Source organism: Barbus barbus, assembly GCF_936440315.1.
Source record: "Barbus barbus genome assembly, chromosome: 10".
In the NCBI taxonomy this organism is placed as follows: Eukaryota; Metazoa; Chordata; class Actinopteri; order Cypriniformes; family Cyprinidae; genus Barbus; species Barbus barbus.
In genome coordinates this window covers 11,316,395-11,329,860 of record NC_136738.1, presented here as the reverse complement: position 1 = coordinate 11,329,860, position 13,466 = coordinate 11,316,395, and the positions used below count along the sequence as shown (strand labels likewise).

The 13,466-nt window shown below is 37.0% G+C and overlaps 1 protein-coding gene across 1 annotated transcript in view; it reads left to right on the top strand.

The window, feature by feature from the left end:
• The window catches only part of LOC306876397 (activin receptor type-1C-like), a 116,333-nt gene that overhangs the window by 50,310 nt on the left and 52,557 nt on the right, over positions 1-13,466 (top strand). Inside the window, exons 3-4 of the mRNA XM_079427519.1 lie at positions 12,524-12,766; positions 12,873-13,103. Coding sequence (XP_079283645.1) covers positions 12,524-12,766; positions 12,873-13,103 — 474 coding nt within the window. The remainder of the gene's footprint in view (positions 1-12,523; positions 12,767-12,872; positions 13,104-13,466) is intronic.

The following is a 13,466-nucleotide window of genomic DNA, read 5'->3' as shown; positions in this document are numbered from 1 at the left end:
AAAAAAATCAAAATGCAATGCATATTACTAAACAAAAATTGTTTTAATATGTTTACAGTAGGAAATTTACAAAACATATTCATGGAACATGATCTTTACTTAATATCCTAATGATTTTTGGCATAAAATAAAAATCAATCATTTTGACCCATACAATGTATTTTTGCCTGTTTCTACAAATATACCCCAGCGACTTAAGACTGGTTTTGTGGTCCAGGGTCACATTTGTGATTCTTTAATAAAGAAGTGTGACATATCTAAATCTAAAATCTAAAACAGTCACTTATGTTCATAATTAGCACTTAAATGTTCTTAAAGATAAATTATAGATTAATTTTCGAAAATAATATTCCCATAATTCTGTTGTTTAAGAGTGATTCCAGATTATTGTAAAAAATTCAAAGGAATTTTATAAAAATTCTTATTACATTTTTTAAATACTTTTTGACTAGAGTGAAATCAGTGTTATGTAGTGGGAGCATTCTGGAATATAAAGGTTCGTTTCCATTATTTGCTTGTGCATAAGACATCGCTTGTGTTTCTTCCAATTAAAGTACTGGCTAAAATGTGATTTTCCATAAAACTTTTCCAGTCTTGGCCAATGAACAGTGTATGTTCTGCCTCTGTTGTTGTGCAAATACATTTGAACAGTTATCGGTGCTGGAGTTCATCAGGTTGTAGGTCAAACATTGTGAAACTTAAGGCTTTTTTGAAAATGTGATCACAGGGCACATAACTACAATTACTGTTACTATGGTTACTGCAACTACTGCATGTTTTGGGCTTGCATATGATCTGAACGTCTCTAAAATAATAAAGCAAGAAGGGGAAAATAAACATTTTAATGAAGGTTGTTTATTTACAGACTAAAGGTCGTTTTGGTGCAATTCTGACAAGTAAGTTGTAAAATTTCAAAACTATTAGTACTCATCTCACAACAGATCATTAAAATTCGAATTTTCAAACATTTAAGCATGTTCTTAATTGTGTTAGTACAAAATAAAATCAGAAAGTATCACAAAGAGTTTCACAGTATAAAATAAGTGTTAACTATATTAACTGTAATGAAAGCATGAGGTCAGGTTTTGAAAGATTGACTAGCAGTGTTACATGTATGATCAATTTTGATTTTTGCATTAAGAGTTTTGAAGATATACAACTTTGCCCGACATTTACAATAAACACCATAATAAAATGTTGCCATATTCACACTCATCATAAAAATCATAGGATAAAATTGAATGCAATTTTTAGTGCCACTCACTGGACTTTTCACTTTAAAAGTGTCCCAAAACATCTAAAAAGCAATGTTAATATCGTTTAGTAGAATGTTTTTATTTTCTTTGGTGTGCCAAAATGTGCCATTTATTTCTGATGATGACAACGTACTGCCCAATCAATTTATTTATTTATTTATAAATAATATAAGCTTTGGTTCACATGTCAGGGATGTGGGACTGTCCTGCAAAGTTTCACTCCATCCCTAATCAAATAAAATCACACCTTTAATTTTCAAGCAGTTCTCAAGAATTTGCATACATTTTCTCCAGGATCAGAGTTGCCCATTTCTTTGTTAGACATATACAGCATTTACACTTTGTTGGCATTAGTGGAAGTGCCTTAGCATGGTTCAAATCGTACTTCTCTAACCACCATCAATTCGTAGCAGTGAATGAAGAGGTATCATATCGATCACAAGTGCAGTACGGAGTACCTCAAGGCTCAGTACTAGGGCCGTTACTGTTCACGCTTTACATGTTACCCTTGGGAGATATTATCAGGAGACATGGTGTTAGCTTTCACTGTTATGCTGATGATACTCAGCTCTATATTTCTTTGCGGCTCGGTGAAACACACCAAATTGAGAAACTAACGGAATGCATAGTCGATATAAAAAACTGGAAGACGAGTAATTTCTTACTGCTAAATTCGGAAAAAACAGAAGTGTTAATTATCGGACCTAAAAACCCCATATGTAATAACCTAGAACACTATCTAACACTTGACGGCTGGTCTGTCGATTCTTCGTCATCAGTTAGGAACCTAGGTGTGCTGTTTGATAGCAATCTTTCATTTGAAAGCCAAGTTTCTAGCATCTGTAAAATTGCGTTTTTCCATCTCAAAAACATATCTAAATTGCGACCTATGCTCTCAACGTGAAATGCAGAAATGCTAATTAATGCGTTTATGACCTCAAGTTTAGACTATTGTAATGCTTTATTGGGTGGTTGTTCTGCACGCTTGATCAACAAACTACAGCTGGTTCAAAATGCAGCAGCTAGAGTTCTTACTAGAACCAGGAAGTATGACCATATTAGCCCGGTTCTGTCAACACTGCACTGGCTCCCTATCAAACATCGTATAGATTTTAAAATCTTGTTAACTAATTATAAAGCCCTGAATGGCTTAGCTCCTCAGTACCTTAGCGAGCTCTTATCACATTATAGTCCTCCACATCCGCTGGATTCTCAAAACTCTGGCCATTTGAGAATATCAAAATCGACTGCGGGCGGCAGATCCTTTTCCTATTTAGCGCCCAAACTCTGGAACAATCTACCTAACACTGTTCGGGAGGCAGACACACTCTGTCAGTTTAAATCTAGATTAAAGACACATTTCTTTAACCTGGCTTACACATAACACACTAATATGCTTCTATTATTCAAATCCATTAAAGGATTGTTAGGCTGCATTAATTAGATGAACCGGAACCGGGAACACTTCCCATAACACATGATGTACTCGTTACATCGTAAGAAGAATGGCATCTACGCTAATATTTGTCTGTTTCTTTCTTATTCTGTTTCTCAGTCCGTGTCCGGATCAGATGATGTCTCCCTGATCGTCGGCAGAGGCCGGGTCACCTGGATGAGCCCCGGGGACATATCCCCAGTGAAGACCTTGTCTTAAATGCAATAAAACTAAAACTAAAATAAAAGAAAATGGCTAAATATATAATAAAATACCTAACTACATAATACTATTATTGTTAGAAATAGCAACAATATAAAATAGAAATAAATACATTTATACATTTAAAAATTTTAATTAAAACAATAAATAAACATTATCTCCTGGCCAGAGGAGAACTGGCCCCCCATCTGAGCCTGGTTTCTCCCAATGTTTTTTTTTCTCCATTTTGTCACAGAGGGAGTCTTGGTTCCTTGCCGCTGTCGCCTCTGGCTTGCTCAGTTGGGGACACTTCATTTCTAGTGATTATCGTCAATTTGATTTTGCAGATACTATTTAAACTAAACTGATCTAGACAATGACATCTCTGAACTCAATAATGAAATGCCTTAACTGAAAATTGAGTGTTTATTTTTATTTTTATACATAACTGACACTCTATCCTCCAATTTGATACTGTTAAGTGCTTTGACACAATCTGTATTGTTAAAAGCAATATATAAATAAAGGTGACTTGACTTTAGGGCACTGACACACTGAAACTGGCACGAAAAACCAGAGGTCTAGAATATCCAGATTGGTTTGCAAAAATCATGCACAAACATCACACATTCACATGTTAACTCGGTGTGAGACATGCAGTTTATAATAATAGAAATCAAGGGCTGTCAAAAGATTAAAATCATCACACATATTTTTATACACATAAGAGGTCATTGAGCTATATAAAAAGTACTGTATATTTTCAGACCATTTCCTTTCTACAAAAATAGAATTTGCATAAGAAACCAAGCTTTCATAATGACTTGTTTCTTCTTCCTCCACATTTTGATTCCACCTGTGGTAGATATTTGCATCTGACCATCTCCGCAATGGCACATCAACACCTACTTATCAGTTCAGTAGCCCACCTAGCAGCAGGCCAGTCTAGAGCTCATATAGTCATGTTAACAGTCACCTAAAATAGCAACTAGCAGACTTGATCAGTTTATGATCACGGGGAAGATAGTCAGATGCTGTACTATATGTGAAAAATTCCTTTTTTAAATAACCCAGTAGTGTTCAGTTTACATCATATATGAAGCTGGTACTACTGCAAAATGATAATAGTTATGGTGATATGGAAGCAGATTAGACTCATTAATAATTCACGCAAAAAACACAATGCACACGTGTATCCAAATTTACATGCGTGAAACTCAATTCACGTGCACAAAATGGGAAAAATATTGTCACATCCTGGACAGATGAAATGACCAGTCTATCACAGGCCCACAAAAAAAAATCTGACGATAAACTGAAGTGCAGAATGATATCATCAAAGTTTTTAATCCGTAATGGTGCCTTTTGAGATTGACTCCAATTTTAAAATGCATATATATTCTAAATGTAAATTTTGTCTTTGTTCAGGAGCACACTATCTTATACATTCTCAAAAAAGTTGCCAGATGGTATTTGTTTAAAAGGTAATTTTCAAAAAGGTACAAAGGGTTGTTCAAAAGGTACTTGTTCAAAAGGCCTTAGTACTTTATTTACCTCTAAAGGGTGTGTATTACCTTAAAAGTTTACATTAGTATCTAAAGTGTACATATTACTACCCAAGGGGTATAGTAACTTTTAAAAAGGTACTGCCCCAGAGACAGCTTTTGTACGTGTGTAAAGACTATGCGTTCTGTGCAGATAATATGATGGTTGAGCTGCTGAAATGAGGGTTCATTGATTTGATAGCTCAATGCTTTTCACTGCGTCCAAAACATATTTGTTTCACACTTGTGAATATATCATTCAGCATAGATTTTTTTGTGCATTGCCTTTGGTTGTGAAAGGACCTAAAGTATGAACAATAGTAATAGTGATCTTTCTTTCCTTAGCAGACACCACTAAATATCAATACGATGGTTATAAATTACTGAATTCTTAAAGCCCTGTATGAGATTGTATTTTAAACTGTCTGGTGTTTATTGGTCCTATAGGCACTAGGCAGCTGAGCTCATCTTTGAGATGCATCTCTCTGAAACGTGCTGACACCCTCTTCTCTCCATTTATCTCTGAAGATACTCTATGAAATTTCCTTCATTGGCTAAAAGCCATTTGTGTCCCAAGTGGACTGACTTACCCGCTGTTTTAGTAAACAGGGGAGGCAAAAGGGAAAATGTGTTTTGAAATACCTTACTCTGGTTGTAGTCATTGGTGACCCTGTGCAGATGTGGTCAGGTCATGGACCACTGGGCAATTTCAAAAACTCAACTTTTTCAAAGACTCACATTTAATGCTCACATAGTCTGTATAGTTGCTTATAGAACATATTGCAATGCATTTATGGCAGAAGGTTTTGACCAAATATATAAACAGTTTTAATATATATATATACAGTATATATATATATTTTTAGATGTATTTTTGCTGAAAACTACAACATATTTGTGTTGTTCAAAACTGACCCTTCGATGTGTTTCTAGTGAATAATTTATTTACTTCTTTGTCTTACTAATTATAATAAGTGTTGAGTGTGAGTTTGTGAATGAATAATTGAATGATGTAATTTGAATAAATTCTGTGGTGCTTTGGAGGCTGAGATGCAGAGGTTTAGATGATGATAAATGTCATTCACTGTTTGGCCTGACTGGAAAGAGTTCAGATTTCATATCCAGTTCATTTCGCAAACAGTTGTCTAACTTTTCTCCCCTGAGCCTCTGACACTCAAGCCAAGGGTGTGATCAGACGGGGTCATAGTTGTCTGGGATGGACAGGCCATAGGGTGCTTTTGCCAAAGCTGTCAAAAATATGTATTTATAATCTTATTATGCTGGCTTGTCTGTCTTTCTATCTGAAAGACTGTGTAATGAACAACACATTCCAGGCCCCTCTCTGACTGCAAAAGTGGAGAAAGATTTGCTACATTTAAATGGATCTTGGTGGATCTTTTTTATGGATCTTTTTAAAGAAACTTCTTTTTAAATTGACTAAACCCGTATATGCAATCATTTACTTGTAATGTAAAAGAACACAAATATATGTATAACTCTGGGAGGATCAGTCCTGATCAATAACTGAGGGTGCTTCTGAAATTAGTGAGGGTGCTTTAGCCTTCATGCACATCTATTTTGACTCCCCAAAACTTGCAGCGTGTACCGTGGCCATTGGTCTTCTTAGTCAAGTCAAGTCACCTTTATTTATACAGCGCTTTTAACAATACAGAGTGTGTCAAAGCACTTAACGGTATCAAATTGGAGGATAGAGTGTCAGTAATGTATAAAAATAAGATTAAACACTAAATTTTCAGTTAAGGCATTTCATTAATGAGTTCAGAGATGTCATTGACTAGATCAGTTTAGTTTAAATAGTATCTGCGAAATCAAATTGACGATAATCAGTAGAAATTAAGTGTGCCCTACTGAGCAAGCCAGAGGCGACAGCGGCAAGGAACCAAAACTCCCTCTGTGACAGAACGGAGAAAAAAAAAAAACCTTGGGAGAAACCAGGCTCAGTTGGGGGGCCAGTTCTCCTCTGGCCAGGAGATAATGTTTATTTATTGTTTACTTATTGTTTTAATTAAAATTTTAAATGTATAAATGTATTTATTTCTATTTTATATTGTTGCAATTTCTAACAATATTAGTATTATGTAGTTAGGTATCTTATTATATTTTTAGTTTAGTTTATTTAAATTTTTATTGCATTTAAGTCGAGGTCTTCACCGGGGATATGTCCACCGGGGCTCATCCAGATGTCCTGGCCTCCGCCGACGATCAGGGAAAGACATCATCTCCCGGCGCCGATCCACCATCTGATCCGGACACGGACTGAAAAACAGAATAAGAAAGAAACAGACAAATATTAGCGTAGATGCCATTCTTCTTACGATGTAACGAGTACATCGTGTTATGGGGAGTGTTCTCGGTTCCGGTTGATCTAATTAATGCAGCCTAACAATCCTTTAATGGATTTGAATAATAGAAGTGTATTAGTGTGTTATGTGTAAGCCAGGTTAAAGAAATGTGTCTTTAATCTAGATTTGAACTGACAGAGTGTTTCTGCCTCCCGATCAGATTGTTCCAGAGTTTGGGTGCTAAACAGGAAAAGGATCTGCCACTGGCAGTCGATTTTAATATTCTAGGTATTATCAAACGGCCAGAGTTTTGAGAACGCAGCGGACGTGGAGGACTATAATGTGATAAGAGCTCGCTCAGGTACTGAGGAGCTAAGCCATTCAGGGCTTTATAAGTAGTAAACAAGATTTTAAAATCTATAGTCTCTAGTATTAAAATCTATAATCTCTAGTGTTGATAGAACCGGGCTAATATGGTCATACGTCCTGGTTCTAGTAAGAACTCTAGCTGCTGCATTTTGGACCAGCTGTAGTTTGTTGATCAAGCGTGCAGAACAACCACCCAATAAAGCATTACAATAGTTTAACCTTGAGGTCATAAACGCATGAATTAGCATTTCTGCATTTGACGTTGAGAGCATAGGTCGCAATTTAGATATGTTTTTGAGATTAAAAAACACAGTTTTACAGATGCTAGAAACATGGCTTTCAAAGATTGCTATCAAACAGCACACCTAGGTTCCTAACTGATAACGAAGAATTGACAGAGCAGCTGTCAAGTGTTAGATAGTGTTCTAGGTTATTACATGTGGGGTTTTTAGGTCCGATAATTAACACTTCTGCTTTTTCAGAATTTAGCAGTAAGAAATTACTCGTCATCCAGTTTTTTATATCGACTATGCATTCCGTTAGTTTCTCAATTTGGTGTGTTTCACCGGGCTGTGTAGAAATATAGAGCTGAGTATCATCAGCATAACAGTGAAAGCTAACACCATGTCTCCTGATAATATCTCCCAGGGGTAACATGTAAAGCGTGAACAGTAACGGCCCTAGTACTGAGCCTTGAGGTACTCCGTACTGCACTTGTGATCGATATGATACCTCTTCATTCACTGCTACGAATTGATGGCTGTCAGATAAGTACGATTTGAACCATGCTAAGGCACATCCACTAATGCCAACAAAGTGTTCTAGTCTATTCAAAAGAATGTTGTGGTCGATAGTGTCGAACGCAGCGCTAAGATCCAGTAGAACTAATAAAGAGATACAACCATGATCAGTTGATAGAAGCAGGTCATTTGTAACTCTAATGAAAGCAGTCTCAGTACTATGATACGGTCTAAATCCTGACTGGAATTCCTCGGTTACCATTTTTCTCTAAGAAGGAATATAATTGTGAGGATACTACCTTTTCTAGTATCTTTGACAAAAAAGGGAGATTTGAGATCGGTCTGTAATTAACTAGATCTTTGGGGTCAAGTTGTGTTTTTTTAATGAGAGGCTTAATTACAGCCAATTTGAAGGTTTTGGGGACATATCCTAATGACAATGACAAATTAATAATAGCCAAAAGAGGATCTATGACTTCTGGAAGCAGCTCTTTTAGTAGTTTAGATAACAAGTTTATACAATTCTTACTCCCCTATAGTAGAGAATGAGTGGAATTGTTCCTCAGGGGATCTAAAGTGCTGATGCGATACTGTAGCTGACGGCTGCATGATTACAATTTTATCTCTGATAGTATCGATCTTGGAAGTAATGTAGTTCATAAAGTCATTACTGCTGTGCTCCTGAGGAATGCCAACACCTGTTGATGCTTTATTTTTCGTTAATTTAGCCACTATATTGAATAAATACGGGGGGTTCTGTTTGTTTTCTTCTAGAAGAGACGAAAAGTAATCAGATCTAGCAGTTTTTAATGCTTTTCTGTAGGATAGGGTACTTTCCCGCCAAGCTATACTAAATACCTCTAGTTTTGTTTTCCTCCAGCTGCGCTCCATTTAGCAGCATGAAAAACAAAACTTTTATTCAAATTCTAAATTGATTAGCCTATATATAGCCAAGAAAGCTCCCTTTATTATTACTAGAAAGCTGACACTCTTTTCAGTTTTCTGTCTGATCTCAGGAAGTTCCAGTATAAACAATAAATTTACACTCCACAATGGATCTTATTATTATGTATTATTCATATCTACACCTTGTTTGTTACAATGAGTGGATTTGCTAGCTTGCATAACTCAGCACTGAACAAAACTCCAGCATTTTAATTTGTGCATTTTGAATTTACACACCTCTAAATGGCAATTGTGTTCAAGAAATCAATAGATATGTCTGTGATTGGCTACATTGCTCAATGCTGCAAAACACATTGTAAATAGAAACATTTGAAGCTCTCCAGAGTGTAAACACAAATACGCATTGTTGTCTGCTGCTTAGGACCTCCGGCTGCAGCAGTAGTGACTGAAACAGAGAGAGACCACAAGGATTTATCTAAATCACATTTATAACTATGTTTGGAAACTTTAACATTTATCTAAACTACACATTCTACAAATCTCGGGTATGCTCATAAAAAAAAGACTATTTATAATGCAGTGCTAATAGACATAGCATTTAGTACTGTATAGAATACTATCAAATATTTTTTTTTATGATAAGAAGCCACATCGGACCACAAAAGACAGGTATGTCAAACACTTGACTGACATTATAAAGTGAGTTTGGAGTAAAAACATGTTATTAAATGTGTATTTTAGTGTTTAGGCTTCCTATTATACTGTGGTGTGCATGAACTCACTGTTGGAGAGGTAGTAGTATTGGTGTATCAGTGTTACGATATTGTGGAAAAAGAGTAATGTAACTGTCTCAGCGTGTGCTTACACAGCTTTTTTTATTATTTTGTGACTGTTTCGTATGGCATGTGTTCACCAATCTGAAGTAGGAGCTAATTTAGCCCCTCCAAAATTGAAAGGCATAAATGTACCCTTCAACACAATCCTTTTCGGAGTCTCCGGCTAGTCCAGTGAGACAAATGATATAACCATGCTCTGAGCCTACAGTCTGTCTAGAGAGACATTAACACAAACAGCCAAGTTCTGAGTCTCTGGCCCATCCAGTGGGACAGTAGGAGAGAGGTAGAAGATGTTAACCATTAATTAATTGATAAAGTTCTGGATCTCTGGCTTATGAGACTGCAACAGATACAGCCTCTTTCTGATCCTTCAACCTGTGTGGAAACTGACACACTATGTTCAACTTATGCAGCATGTCTCAAGTCTCGCATGTCGCAGATTGACTAAGTTTTGAGTCTATGGCCCAGAGAGGCAGAAGACATACAAACACAAGGTTTGCAACAAAGTTAAGCTCCAGCAAACAAACCTTCACTTTAAGGTACCTTCAGTAACATGTTCCACATTATAAAGGACCTTCTGCACCTATACTTCAGGGCCGCATTCGCATGTTCTAGATTTTTGGACCTTAGTAGCAGATTCCATAAGATAATATAACTCTGCCATAACAACACCCAACTTGCATTTTATGCATCTTTTGAACTTTATGGACTAGCCATATTTCAGCAACACAACATTGTTTGCTTTAGTATGCAAACAGCTGTACATTTCACTCTGGAAACTGTTTAGCCATACCCTAGCAACCATTTAGAGGATCTTAGAAACCATGTCTCTTAACAATATGATACGTATGAACAAGCCATATCTCAGGATCAGAACATGATGTGTTGATTTCCTGACTGGGGCAGGGAAGTAGGTATCGCTCTATAAACGATCGGTCTAACGATCCATCTAAACAACCACATGACAGCATAAATAATTGCCAGAGGAATATAGTTTACATAGGGTTTGCCTCTATTAACACTTAATTTCTGGCAATATTGTCAGCTTGAGTGCACACACTATTTGAAGCGAACTGAAACTGAGCTGGATGATGAAATCACTGAATCAACACTGAACTGACTTTAACTGAAAAATTGACTGTTTACAATTGTCCTCTTGCATTATCCACACACTATTTTCCTCTTTAACACTGTAAAGCTGCTTTGACACAATCTGTATTGTATAAAGCACTATATAAATAAAGCTGACTGAACTTGACTCTATTGACCTAGCAACTAAGATTCACTAAGATCACAATAGCAACTGCCTAGAAACCCTCTTACGACTGCCAAGCAATCACATATCTATGCCCTAGCAATCATCCAACATGCTAACAACTGCCTAGTAACCACATATCAATGGACGAATTCCAAACGGCTTTTTTGAGCCCTTGAAGGGCATTTTGGGAAGGGGACAGTGTAGGGACGTTCCAAACAAAAGTGAGCAACTGAATCCCTTCACGGTGTTGATTTCGACTTCATATACAATCGTAAGTAGAATAGGCTAATTAAATTTGTCTTAATTTTAATGTAATACAAAATATTTTTCATCAGAGTTAAAAATATAATTTAAGACGGTAGTGTAAGCAAGTTTAAGCAAGTTTAGTTTGAAAAAGTGTAATAATAGCTAAATAAGACACAATTAGACAATATTTGAATAAATTAATAATAAGAAGAAATATTTATTTGCAACAACTGATGGAGCACTGAAAGCTGGACGCAAGTGCAGCGTTGTCAAGATAACACCTGGTCAGTCATTCCCTTTGCCAAGGGAGTGCCAAACGCTTATATGAGACAGTAATGCCCTACACCCTTCAAAGAACTCACTTCAAAGTGCTCTGCCCTTGGAAGGGAGTAGGGCATGGGGTGCTCACTTCCATTTGGAATTCGCCAATGTCTCAGCAACCATATACCTAAACCCTATAGCAACCTCCCAAGCAACCAAATACAACAACCTAGCAATTGTTAGTTTGCTTCTTCCTCCATACAAATGAGGTGTCAGATAGTCTGGCTTATTGAAGAGAAGATTGATATGATTATGACTTATATAAATGATAAGGCAACCATAACATTTGCAAGGAATTTGTAAGATGAATTCAGATTCAGAATGTTACAGAGACCGGTCATTTGACTCTGCCTAGAAAGCAGCCAATAAGTAGTGACATACCAACTTCCTAACCATGCCCTTGCAACCAGTTACAGCACTCCAGAAACCACCCCATAGACTTCTATTGCAAAAAAGGTGATGGGGATATTGTCTCTGTTAAATATGTAACCTTGATTTCCTGAGTAGGGAACGAGACACTGCATCAATAGCTAACACTATGGGAATGCTGTCCAGGTGTGACAATTATCTGAAGCCATGAATCTTGCCAATTTGTTGGCTGGTGGCACATGCAACACCCACTAAGGCATATCACTAGTGTCATGACGCCTATGATTTCCAGATAAAGGAAGCTGTAGCAGGACTTAATATGCATTCAAGAATAATTGGAACTCCTCCTAGTGCTATAAACAGCAAAATAAGGAAAGAAAGAAAAAGAGAGAAAAAAATACATATAAAAAAATCTCATGGGTTTACATTAAGAAATTCTCATGATTTCAAACACCAACTGTCAAAACTCACTTTCTCTCACACACACACGCAGTGACTCTACCATGTCATGCATCGTGTCATGGTATATATATGCTACTTCACATGGCCACGTCTCTCCACAAGTGTTGTGTATTCGCTCAGCACTATATCCACCCTGGATTTTGGAAAATGTCCTCACAAATATAGTTAAACTTGTCAAAAACTTGTTACATAATTTGACATGCTCAAATATCATCACTGTATAAAAAACATTGCATGAGATGACCAACGTATTTGTATGTGTGTGTATTTGGTGTAGAACCACCGCCTGATGGGTCTGGGTGGAGTCAGCTGGAACTAGCAGCCGTAATTCTTGTGCCAACATGCCTGGTGTGTGTAGGTGTCATTCTGGGAATGTGTGCCGTACAAAACCTGCGGTGCAACCACATAAAAGCCCACAAACAGGATCCAGAGGAACCCCTGGATGACCAGACTCTGGTGTCATCTGACAAATGCCTAAAAGAGCTTATCTATGACATGAGCACCTCTGGCTCGGGATCAGGTAAGAGCTGTCTGTGCTCATCAAAACAAAAAATGATTACTGTCAAATGTTAGTTAGTGTATGTTTTTTAACCCTTTAACTCACAGCTTACATGATATTCTTTTAGGATTGCCCCTATTGGTCCAGAGAACGATTGCTCGAACTATTGTCCTGCAGGAGAGTATTGGGAAGGGGCGCTTTGGGGAAGTGTGGAGGGGCAAATGGAGGGGGGAGGACGTCGCTGTGAAGATCTTCTCCTCACGAGATGAGCGTTCCTGGTTTCGTGAGGCTGAGATTTATCAGACCATCATGCTACGCCATGAGAATATTTTGGGTTTTATCGCTGCTGATAACAAAGGTATCACATTTTATGATTTTGGTGTCTGAATGCATGACAATTCATGAAGAACAATGGATGATTTTTTTTTTTTGCATATAGTTTATTGCATTTGTTAAATAAGTCCATTATAATCATAGAAATTCACACATAATGAGTAATCATATTATTGTATTACAACATTTTTGTAAGATTTCATGACAAGAATTTCCTTTCATTGGTTTACTTGGTGATGCTTCAATAGCTGACATTATGGTCAGCGGCCAGGTAGCATATTCTTCTTTATCCTATGAGTTTGTTGGGCATTGTTTCCCATGTTGTGAAGGCAGCTCTCCCTCAGACTCAATCCAAGATGGATGAGCGATTCTTGGCTGGCCTTTGCAC